The following is a 12,998-nucleotide window of genomic DNA, read 5'->3' on the forward strand; positions in this document are numbered from 1 at the left end:
CATCACGGGTCTGGCACACGAGCTACGTGAGAGACGTCACGGGTCTGGCACACGAGCTACGTGAGAAACGTCACGGGTCTGGCACACGAGCTACGTGAGAGACGTCACGAGTCTGGCACACGAGCTACGTGAGAAACGTCACGGGTCTGGCACACGAGCTACGTGAGAAACATCACGGGTCTGGCACACGAGCTACGTGAGAAACGTCACGAGTCTGGCACACGAGCTACGTGAGAAACATCACGGGTCTGGCACACGAGCTACGTGAGAAACATCACGGGTCTGGCACACGAGCTACGTGAGAAACATGAGTCTGGCACACGAGCTACGTGAGAAACATCACGGGTCTGGCACACGAGCTACGTGAGAAACATGAGTCTGGCACACGAGCTACGTGAGAAACATCACGGGTCTGGCACACGAGCTACGTGAGAAACATGAGTCTGGCACACGAGCTACGTGAGAAACATGGGTCTGGCACACGAGCTACGTGAGAAACATGAGTCTGGCACACGAGCTACGTGAGAAACATGAGTCTGGCACACGAGCTACATGAGAAACATGAGTCTGGCACACGAGCTACGTGAGAAACGTCACGGGTCTGGCACACGAGCTACGTGAGAGACATTTGAGAACTAAGGCAACAGCAAAGATTCCACGCGAGCCTTTGACGTCGCCAGGTGGGCAGATGCACAAAGACCAGAACCCAAGACACCTGCAAGCTACGTGTTGGTGGGAAATGTGTGTCAAGCAAGTGAGAGTGGCGAAGGTTTGTGTTGACTGTTTGGACAAGGGATAACCGCTAAATGAAATCCAACTGATGCCATTGAGTGAAGACGCAGCACGAGCTGACAATAACTGACTATTTTTAACTGCCGTCATATCGACCATATTCAATATAATGCCATTACTGATTTAATGCTGGTTTTCACTATCAAACGCACTCAACGCTTACGGTGATGTTTAAGGATACAGGTGATGTTTAAGGCCTACAGGTGATGTTTAAGGCCTACTGGTGATGTTTAGGGCCTACTGGTGATGTTTAAGGCTACAGAGGTTAGGGTGATGTTTAAGGCCTACTGGTGATGTTTAAGGCCTACTGGTGATGTTTAAGGCTACAGAGGTTAGGGTGATGTTTAGGGCCTACTGGTGATGTTTAAGGCTACAGAGGTTAGGGTGATGTTTAAGGCCTACTGGTGATGTTTAAGGCCTGCTGGTGATGTTTAAGGCTACAGAGGTTAGGGTGATGTTTAAGGCCTACTGGTGATGTTTAAGGCTACAGAGGTTAGGGTGATGTTTAAGGCCTACTGGTGATGTTTAAGGCTACAGAGGTTAGGGTGATGTTTAAGGCCTACTGGTGATGTTTAAGGCCTGCTGGTGATGTTTAAGGCTACAGAGGTTAGGGTGATGTTTAAGGCCTACTGGTGATGTTTAAGGCTACAGAGGTTAGGGTGATGTTTAAGGCCTACTGGTGATGTTTAAGGCCTACTGGTGATGTTTAAGGCTACAGAGGTTACGGTGATGTTTAAGGCCTACTGGTGATGTTTAAGGCTACAGAGGTTAGGGTGATGTTTAAGGCCTACTGGTGATGTTTAAGGCCTGCTGGTGATGTTTAAGACTACAGAGGCTACTGGTGATGTTTAGGGCCTGCTGGTGATGTTTAAGGCCTGCTGGTGATGTTTAAGGCTACAGAGGTTAGGGTGATGTTTAAGGCCTACTGGTGATGTTTAAGACTACAGAGGCTACTGGTGATGTTAAGGGCCTACTGGTGATGTTTAAGGCCTGCTGGTGATGTTTAAGGCCTACTGGTGATGTTTAAGGCCTACTGGTGATGTTTAAGGCCTACTGGTGATGTTTAAGGCTACAGAGGTTAGGGTGATGTTTAGGGCCTACTGGTGATGTTTAGGGCCTACTGGTGATGTTTAAGGCCTACTGGTGATGTTTAAGGCCTACTGGTGATGTTTAAGGCCTACTGGTGATGTTTAAGGCTACAGAGGTTAGGGTGATGTTTAAGGCCTACTGGTGATGTTTAGGGCCTACTGGTGATGTTTAGGGCCTACTGGTGATGTTTAGGGCCTACTGGTGATGTTTAAGGCCTACTGGTGATGTTTAAGGCCTACTGGTGATGTTTAAGGCTACAGAGGTTAGGGTGATGTTTAAGGCCTACTGGTGATGTTTAAGGCCTACTGGTGATGTTTAAGGCCTACAGAGGTTAGGGTGATGTTTAAGGCCTACTGGTGATGTTTAAGGCCTACTGGTGATGTTTAAGGCCTACAGAGGTTAGGGTGATGTTTAAGGCCTACTGGTGATGTTTAAGGCCTACTGGTGATGTTTAAGGCTACAGAGGTTACGCCGTTCGCATGTAAGCCGTTCGCATGTTCCAGATATACGTTTCATAGTTGTAACAAAATAATAACATTGATTAAACAGTTGAATTCTGTGTTTTTTGTGGGGTTTTGTTCTTACATATTGCCTACAGTAACAAACTAATGAAAATGCTATTTTGCTATTTTGAAATGAAAAATATAATCTTATTGTAATGTTACTTAACACCTTCAAATTAGTATTTTAGCAATAGCATATATGAGATGTATTAATCCCACTGTTAGAATGTTGCCATCAGAATGATGGTCCCTACAGGCCTAGAGGTTCCAGTGTTGACAGGAACTCTGCTTCAAACTATTTTATTGCTGTGAAACTCAGTTAAACATTATCATGACAAGAGACTGATTACACACCACACACACACACACACACACACACACACACACACACACACACACACACACACACACACACACACACACACACACACACACACACACACACACACACACACACCTCTCTGATTACGCTCCTGTAGTTAGGAGAGTTCTATTCAACGGTGTGCCACAGAGAGGAGATAGCATGACAAGGGAAGCAAGCTTTACACCCCCGTACACACACACTGCTGAATTAGCTGACAGCAGACAGAGGAGCAGCTGGCTGTATGAACTGAATAGTTCTCCTAGAGAGATGAAGAGAGAGGAGAGAGGGAGAAGGAGAGAGGGAGAAGGAGAGAGGGAGAAGGAGAGAGGGAGAAGCAGCTGGCTGTATGAACCGAATAGTTCTCCTAGAGAGAGGAGAGAGAGAGGAAAGAAGGAGAGAGGAGCAGCTGGCTGTATGAACCGAATAGTTCTCCTAGAGAGATGAAGAGAGAGGAGAGAGGGGGAGAGAGAGAGAGAGATACAGAGAGAGAGCGAGAGAGAGAGAGAGCGAGAGAGCGAGAGAGAACAGAGAGAGAGCGAGAGAGAGAGAGATACAGAGAGAGAGCGAGAGAGCGAGAGAGATACAGAGAGAGAGCGAGAGAGCGAGAGAGATACAGAGAGAGAGCGAGAGCGAGACACAGAGCGAGACACAGAGAGAGAGCGAGAGCGAGACACAGAGAGAGAGCGAGAGCGAGACACAGAGAGAGAGCGAGACACAGAAAGAGAGCGAGAGCGAGACACAGAGAGAGAGCGAGAGCGAGACACAGAAAGAGAGCGAGAGCGAGACACAGAGAGAGAGCGAGACACAGAGAGAGAGCGAGAGCGAGACACAGAGAGAGAGCGAGACACAGAGAGAGAGCGAGAGCGAGACACAGAGAGAGAGCGAGAGACAGAAAGAGCGAGAGCGAGACACAGAAAGAGAGCGAGACACAGAAAGAGAGCGAGAGCGAGACACAGAAAGAGAGCGAGAGCGAGACACAGAGAGCGAGAGCGAGACACAGAAAGAGAGCGAGAGCGAGACACAGAAAGAGAGCGAGAGCGAGACACAGAAAGAGAGCGAGAGCGAGACACAGAGAGCGAGAGCGAGACACAGAGAGCGAGAGCGAGACACAGAGAGCGAGAGCGAGACACAGAGAGCGAGCGAGACACAGAGAGCGAGACACAGAGAGCAAGCGAGCGAGACACAGCGAGCGAGACACAGAGAGCGAGAGCGAGACACAGAGAGCGAGAGCGAGACACAGAGAGCGAGAGCGAGACACAGAGAGCGAGACACAGAGAGCGAGACACAGAGAGCGAGACACAGAGAGCGAGACACAGAGAGCGAGACACAGAGAGCGAGACACAGAGAGCGAGCGAGACACAGAGAGCGAGACACAGAGAGCGAGCGAGACACAGAGAGCGAGACACAGAGAGCGAGCGAGCGAGACACAGAGAGCGAGACACAGAGAGCGAGACACAGAGAGCGAGACACAGAGAGCGAGACACAGAGAGCGAGAGCGAGACACAGAGAGCGAGACACAGAGAGCGAGACACAGAGAGCGAGACACAGAGAGCGAGACACAGAGAGCGAGAGCGAGACACAGAGAGCGAGACACAGAGAGCGAGAGCGAGACACAGAGAGCGAGAGCGAGACACAGAGAGAGAGCGAGACACAGAGAGAGAGCGAGACACAGAGAGAGAGCGAGACACAGAGAGAGAGCGAGACACAGAGAGAGAGCGAGACACAGAGAGAGAGCGAGACACAGAGAGAGAGCGAGACACAGAGAGAGAGCGAGACACAGAGAGAGAGCGAGACACAGGTGACAGATGACAGAGAGAGTGACAGAGAGAGAGAGGGGCACTGTCAGACCTGGGCCCTGACAGTAAATCTCAGTAAGACCAAAATAATGGTGTTCCAAAAAAGGTCCAGTCGCCAGGACCACAAATTCCATCTAGACACCGTTGCCCTAGAGCACACAAAAAACTATACATACCTCGGCCTAAACATCAGCACCACAGGTAGCTTCCACAGAGCTGTGAACGATCTGAGAGACAAGGCAAGAAGGGCATTCTATGCCATCAAAAGGAACATAAATTTCAACATACCAATTAGGATCTGGCTAAAAATACTTGAATCAGTCATAGAGCCCATTGCCCTTTATGGTTGTGAGGTCTGGGGTCCGCTCACCAACCAAGATTTCACAAAATGGGACAAACACCAAATTGAGACTCTGCATGCAGAATTCTGCAAAAATATCCTCCGTGTACAACGTAGAACACCAAATAATGCATGCAGAGCAGAATTAGGCCGATACCCACTAATTATCAAAATCCAGAAAAGAGCCGTTAAATTCTACAACCACCTAAAAGGAAGCGATTCCCAAACCTTCCATAACAAAGCCATCACCTACAGAGAGATGAACCTGGAGAAGAGTCCCCTAAGCAAGCTGGTCCTAGGGCTCTGTTCACAAACACAAACACACCCCACAGAGCCCCAGGACAACAGCACAATTAGACCCAACCAAATCATGAGAAAACAAAAAGATAATTACTTGACACATTGGAAAGAATTAACAAAAAAACAGAGCAAACTAGAATGCTATTTGGCCCTAAACAGAGAGTACACAGTGGCAGAATACCTGACCACTGTGACTGACCCAAACTTAAGGAAAGCTTTGACTATGTACAGACTCAGTGAGCATAGCCTTGCTATTGAGAAAGGCCGCCGTAGGCAGACATGGCTCTCAAGAGAAGACAGGCTATGTGCACACTGCCCACAAAATGAGGTGGAAACTGAGCTGCACTTCCTAACCTCCTGCCCAATGTATGACCATATTAGAGAGACATATTTCCCTCAGATTACACAGATCCACAAAGAATTTGAAAACAAATCCAATTTTGATAAACTCCCATATCTACTGGGTGAAATTCCACAGTGTGCCATCACAGCAGCAAGATTTGTGACCTGTTGCCACAAGAAAAGGGCAACCAGTGAAGAACAAACACCATTGTAAATACAACCCATATTTATGCTTATTTATTTTAACTTGTGTGCTTTAACCATTTGTACATTGTTACAACACTGTATATATATAATATGACATTTGTAATGTCTTTCTTGTTTTGAAACTTCTGTATGTGTAATGTTTACTGTTAATTTGTATTGTTTATTTCACTTGTGTATTATCTACCTCACTTGCTTTGGCAATGTTAACACATGTTTCCCATGCCAATAAAGCCCCTTGAATTGAATTGAATTGAATTGAGAGGACTGTGCTACCCCTTCACTGTGATGTATTACCCGTCAGTCTGTCTCTGTACCTGAGCATCTTTGAACATCTTCTTGAGTCCCTTCTGCATCTGTTTGAGTTTACGTGACTGGACTCCGCTGTAGGACAGCAGCATGCCTCCAAACTGTCTCTCTGTTATACACCCATCCACTGGGTCGTTACGCATAAACTGGAGAGAGGGAGAGAGAGGGGGAGAAAGGTGAGGGAGAGAGAGAAATAGAGAGGGGGAGAAAGGTGAGGGAGAGATGGGTGAAGAGGGAGAAAGAGGAGGAGAGACGAGTTACTATTATTTTCCATTATAAGTAGTGATGCTTGATGCTAGGAATATGGGACCAAATACTACACTTTTGAATACTTTAACACACATTCACTACATGACCAAAAGTATGTGGACACCTGCTTGTCCTTCTATAACCATGGGCATTAATATGGAGTTGGTCCCCCCTTTGCTGCTACAACAGCCTCCACTCTTCTGGGAAGGCTTTCCACTAGATGTTGGAACATTGCTGCGGGGACTTGCTTCCATTCAGCCACAAGAGCATTGGTGAGGTCGGGCACTGATGTTGGGCGATTAGTCCTGGCTCGCAGTCGGTGTTCCAATTCAACCCAAAGGTGTTCGATGGGGTTGAGGTCAGGGCTCTGTGGAGGCCAGTCAAGTTCTTCCACAACGATCTCGACAAGCCATTTCTGTATGGACCTCGCTTTGTGCACGGGGGCATTGTCATGCTGAAACAGGAAAGGGCCTTCCCCAAACTGTTGCCACAAAGTTGGAAGCACAGAATCGTCTAGAATGTCTTTATATGCTGTAGCGTTAAGATTTCCCTTCACTGGAACTAAGGGGCCCGAACCATGAAAAACAGCCCCAGACCATTATTCCTCCTCCACCAAACTTTACAGTTGGCCTATGCCTTGGGACAGGTAGCATTCTCCATGCATCCGCCAAACCCAGGTTTGTTCGTCTGACTGCCAGATGAAACATGATTCATCACTCCAGAGAACGTGTTTCCACTGCTTCAGAGTCCAATGGCGGTGAGCTTTACACCACTTCAGCCGACGCTTGGCATCGCGCATGGTGATCTTAGGCTTGTGTGCAGCTGCTCGGCCATGAAAACACATTTCATGAAGCTGCCAACTAAAAGTTATCGTGCTGACGTTGCTTCCAGGGGGAGTTGGAACTCGGTAGTGAGTGTTGCAACCGAGGACAGACTCGCTTCAGCACTCGGTGGTCCCGTTCTGTGAGCTTGTGTGGCCTACCACTTCGACTGAGCCGTTGTTGCTCCTAGACGTTTCCACTTCATAATAACAGTATTCAGTGATTCTGCCACCACCATGCTTCACTGTAGGGGTGCTGCTACCACCATGCTTCACTGTAGGGGTGCTGCCACCACCATGCTTCACTGTAGGGGTGCTGCCACCACCATGCTTCGCTGAAGGGATGGCAGGTTTCCTCCAGACGTGACCCTTGGCATTCAGGCCAAAGAATTAAATCTTGTTTCTCATGGTCCGAGAGTCTTTCGGTGCCTTTCGGAAAACTCCAAGTGGGCTGTCATGTGCCATTTACTGAGGAGTGGCTTCCGTCTGGCCACTCTACCATAAAGGCCTGATTGGTGGAGTGCTGCAAAGATGGGTGTCCTTCTGGAAGGTTCTCTCAACTCCACAGAGGAACTCTGGAGCTCTGTCAGAGTGAGCATCGGGTTCTTGGTTACCTCCCTGACAAAGGCCCTTCTCCCCCGATTGCTCAGTTTGGCCGGGCGGCCAGCTCTAGGAAGAGTCTCGGAGGTTCCAAACTTCTTCCATTTAAGAATGATGGAGGCCACTGTGTTCTTAGGGATCTTCTATGCTTCAAAAATGTTTTGGTGCATCGACACAATCCTGTATCGAAGCTCTACAGACAATTCCTTCGACCTCATGGCTTGGTTTTTTCTCTGACATGCACTGTCAACTGTGGGACCTTATATAAACAGGTGTGTGCCTTTCCAAATCATTTCCAATCAATTGAATTTACCACAGGTGGACTCCAATCAAGTTGTCGAAACATCTCAAGGATGATCAATGGAAACACGATGCACCTGAGCTCAATTTTGAGTCTCATAGCAAATGGTCAGAATACTTATGTAAATAAGGTATTTTTGTTTTTAATACATTCGCAAAAATGTCTAAAAACCTGTTCTCGCTTTGTCATTATGGGGTATTGTGATGTCATTGTGGGGTATTGTGATGTCATTGTTGGGTATTGTGATGTCATACATTCTAGTCAGAATGTAGAAGATGGTGATGAGGAACCTATTGACATCAGCAGAGAGGGAGAAGTGGCTCTAAGTGCTGATCCGGGGTCAGTCCTGGTTCAGTCTGTGGAGCATTATGAAAAGGTCAGGATCTGACTGGGTAACAGTCATTAAAGTCCATTTATTTCTGCATTAATAAGCACTAAGCAGCGGTCCTTTATGTTACACACACACACACAGTGCCTTCAGTAAGTATTCACACCCCTTGACTGTTCCATTGGTTCCACTGCACCAGGCACACGTACAAACACCTTCTTATTGGGCCTTTGTCCATTCTGCTTTTTTAACACAATAATATGACTCACACACAGGGGAGTAAGACAACAACATGGCTCCCGAATGCCGCAGCGGTCTAAGGCACTGCATCTCAGTGCTTGAGGCGTCACTACAGACCCTGGTTCGATTCCAGGCTGCATCACAACCGGGAGTCCAATAGGGCGGTGCACAATTGGCCCAGCGTGGTCTGGGTTTGGCCGGTGTAGGCCATTGTAAATAAGAATTTGTTCTATACTGACTTGCCTAGTTAAACAAGGTTTCTGCACCTCATCTCTGTACCCCACACATACAATTATCTGTAAGGTCCCTCAGTCAAGCATTGAATTTCAAACACATATTCAACCACAAAGACCAAGGAGGTTTTCCAATGACTCGCAAAATAAGGGCACCTATTGGTAGCAACGCACCAATAGATGGCCAAAAACACATTTTCAAGCATGGTTGTGTCTGCATCATGTTATGGGTATACTTGTCATTGGCAAGGACTAATGACAAGCACATGATTGAAATACATGGAGTAGAGCTACGCAACAACATGGCTCCCGAATGGCGCCTTGCAACAGAGCAGAGAAAATACATTCTCGTCCTACTGTGTTCCAGTTTCACTGCACCTGCTGCTACGCAGTATATTTAGGAGAACGAGAGAGAGAGAGAACGAGAGAAATTAGAAAGTCATTTCCCCAAATTTGAAACCAAGGTTTCAAAGACCTCTCTGATGAGGATCGGCTACCCGTCCTGTTGGGGGAGGACGCAGAGAGCTGTGGCTTGGCAGCGCACTACATTGCTGCCTGCCATAAGTTGAGGGACAGTGTCTGACAGACCAATCAACCTGCACATGTCCTCTACTGTATGCTTATTGTTATTGTTGAATGTATGGTTATTTTGACCCTTGGTTATTGTTGTTACTGTTGTCACGTTGACAATTTTGATTCTTATTATTTTCATATTGTAAATATCCAACGTAAGCTTTGGCAATATGGACATTGTTACGTCATGCCAATAAAGCAAACTAAATTGGAAGAAGGAAAGAAAGAGAACAAGAGAGAAAAGGAACGAGAGAGAAAAGAAACAAGAGAGAAAAGGAACAAGAGAGAAAAGAAACGAGAGAGAGAGGGTTTCTAAAGTGGATGAATGAACCTAGGAACGGCTTCTGGCTCAGCGATTACCACCTCTCAGAAAGAGAACGAGAGAGAGAGGAGGAGGAGGACTAAACAAAGAAGAACAATTATCCACGTTAGAACACTGCTGTGTCACAATGATCATATCTCCAGTATTCCAACTCCACGGATAGAACGCCGAGAGACTAATATACAAGGAGGCCAACTCCAGACCACAACATCATTACAGGGACTGTGGTTTAAATAGGAAGTAATTAACCGTTTACAGTGATGAACAAATTGTCCTGCACTGATGTGATCACTTTATACAGACTGCACTGTACTGGCAGTTTGACAAAAGAACACTGTCTTTGTGTTGCAGCTTCTCAGCTGTGCTGTGGAGCCAAGAGCAGGTATGTAGGGTAGAGGTATAGATGGGATAGGGGACAGTCACTGTGAGAATGAAGGAACAAAGGCTCAGACAGCCTCCTCAAGGACTGACCCTCACGGATGCCTCATCAATTCACACATGCCCAGATATACCCCCCCCCCCACACACACTTCCCTCTCTCCCTCCCCCTTCTCTCCATACTTCCATGTCCATTACTCCCTGTCTCAGTCCTTCCTTCTGTCTGTTAATCCTCTCTTACCACTCTGCCTTCAATCTCTCCTCCTTCCTAGCTTCCTGTTTCTGCCCCTCCCCCCCTACCTCTAGTTTAAGGACATCATGTTGTAGCTCTCTCTGGAACTCCAGGAAGTGGCCGATGGTCAGTTTGCCCTTCAGGTCGGCGCCTAAAGAGAGAAGAAATGGTGGACATTTTTTAAAAGGAATCCCTTTTGTTTTATTTATCTTATTTATTTCATCTTTCAGTTTATTACCTCTGTTTTTTATTTTATTTAAGGCTATTATTTATTGTTTTCCTTACATTTGTTTCTGTGAAGTGCTGACTGATTAATTGACTGACTGACTGACTGACTGATTAATTGACTGACCGACTGACTGATTAATTGACTGACCGACTGACTGATTAATTGACTGACCGACTGACTGGTTGACTGACCGACTGACTGGTTGACTGACCGACTGACTGGTTGACTGACCGACTGACTGGTTGACTGACCGACTGACTGGTTGACTGACCGACTGACTGGTTGACTGACCGACTGACTGGTTGACTGACCGACTGACTGGTTGACTGACCGACTGACCGGTTGACTGACCGACTGACCGGTTGACTGACCGACTGACCGGTTGACTGACCGACTGACCGGTTGACCGACCGACTGACCGACTGACCGACCGACTGGTTGACTGACCGACCGACCGACCGACCGACCGACCGGTTGACTGACCGACCGACCGACCGACCGACCGACCGACCGACTGGTTGACTGACCGACCGACCGACCGACCGACCGACCGACCGACCGACCGACCGACCGACTGGTTGACCGACCGACTGACCGACTGGTTGACCGACCGACTGACCGACTGGTTGACTGACCGACTGACTGACCGACTGACCGACCGACTGACCGACTGACCGACTGACTGATTGACTGACCGACTGACTGGTTGACTGACCGACCGACTGACTGGTTGACTGACCGACTGACTGACTGACCGACTGACCGACTGACCGACTGACCGACCGACTGGTTGACTGACCGACTGACCGGTTGACTGACCGACTGACTGGTTGACTGACCGGCTGACTGACCGGCTGACTGACCGGCTGACTGACCGGCTGACTGACCGGCTGACCGGTTGACTGACCGGTTGACTGACCGACTGACTGGTTGACTGACCGGTTGACTGACTGACCGACTGACTGACTGACTGGTTGACTGACTGACCGGTTGACTGACTGACTGACTGGTTGACTAACTGACCGACTGACCGGTTGACTGACTGACCGGTTGACTGACTGACCGACTGACCGGTTGACTGACTGACTGGTTGACTTACCGGTTGACTGACCGGTTGACTGACTGACTGGTTGACTGACTGACCGACCGACTGACTGGTTGGCTGACTGACCGGTTGACTGACCGGTTGACTGACTGACCAACTGACTGACCGACCGACTGGTTGACTGACTGGTTGACTGACCGGTTGACTGACTGACTGGTTGGTTGGTTGACTGACCGAAGAAGTATGTGGTGAGAGCGGAGCTGCAGCCGCCAGTCTTCAGGGTGTTACCCGTAGTGGACCGGTCTCGATGACGCATCCCCATACTGGTCTGAGACCTGATGATACTCTGGACCTGAGGAGAGAGAGAGAGAGGTTTTATTGTTTATTATCTACTTCACTTGCTTTGGCAAAGTTAACATATGTTTCCCATAAAGCCCTTAAACTGAGAGGAGAGAGAGAGAGGAGGGGAGGAGAGAGAGAGAGGAGGGGAGGAGAGAGAGAGGAGGGGAGGAGAGAGAGAGGAGGGGAGGAGAGAGACAGAGGGGAGGGAAATAGAGAGACAGAGGGGAGGAGAGAGACAGAGGGGAGGGAAATAGAGAGAGAGAGGGGAGGAGAGAGAGAGGGGAGGAGAGAGAGAGGGGAGGAGAGAGAGAGGGGAGGAGAGAGAGAGGGGAGGAGAGAGAGAGGGGAGGAGAGAGAGAGGGGAGGAGGAGAGATGGGGGAGGAGGAGAGATGGGGGAGGAGGAGAGATGGGGGAGGAGGAGAGATGGGGGGGGGGGACATTATTACTACAGTGTTGTCAGCAGTGGAACGGTCCCGATGACACATGCCCATACTGGTCTGAGACCTGAGGGAACAGATACGGTCTTGATATGGACCAATTAAAACCATTACTAAACTTAATCATTTAATCTGTGAATGCCACTGGCTGATCCTTTGATCCAATCAAAAACGTAATTAAACCAAATAATGTATTGTATTATATTGAAATCAATCCCACATGAACCAAACATACTGTAGCAACATAATGTAGCTTCATAGCGAGAGCACAGTGTGTCGTGCAAGAGGATTCCATTATGGGCCTGAACCAATTATTCTTTCACAGTTGGACATACAAAGAAATGAACTCTACGCAGGAAAAATAAAATCATCTGCTCTTTCTGAGAGTGTAATGTGAAATTAATCAGAGGGAGACACTATGGTATTACACCTCTCTGTTGTCCTGAATGACACCCCATTCCCTTTTATAGTACACTACATTAGACCAGAGCCCTATTCCCTTTATAGTGCACTACATTAGACCAGAGCCCTATTCCCTTTATAGTGCACTACATTAGACCAGAGCCCTATTCCCTTTTATAGTGCACTACATTAGACCAGAGCCCTATTCCCTTTATAGTGCACTACAT

At 48.1% G+C, this 12,998-nt stretch overlaps 1 protein-coding gene across 1 annotated transcript in view; it reads right to left on the reverse strand.

Annotated features, from left to right (window-relative positions):
- Nucleotides 1–12,998, reverse strand: part of micu1 (mitochondrial calcium uptake 1) — a 152,007-nt gene that overhangs the window by 17,712 nt on the left and 121,297 nt on the right. The window contains exons 8-10 of the mRNA XM_071391369.1: nt 11,824–11,941; nt 10,384–10,466; nt 6,048–6,185 (exon numbers count right to left, since the gene is read on the reverse strand). Of these exons, the coding sequence (XP_071247470.1) occupies nt 6,048–6,185; nt 10,384–10,466; nt 11,824–11,941 (339 nt within the window). The remainder of the gene's footprint in view (nt 1–6,047; nt 6,186–10,383; nt 10,467–11,823; nt 11,942–12,998) is intronic.

Source organism: Salvelinus alpinus, chromosome 3 (assembly GCF_045679555.1).
Source record: "Salvelinus alpinus chromosome 3, SLU_Salpinus.1, whole genome shotgun sequence".
NCBI classification, from domain to species: domain Eukaryota; kingdom Metazoa; phylum Chordata; class Actinopteri; order Salmoniformes; family Salmonidae; genus Salvelinus; species Salvelinus alpinus.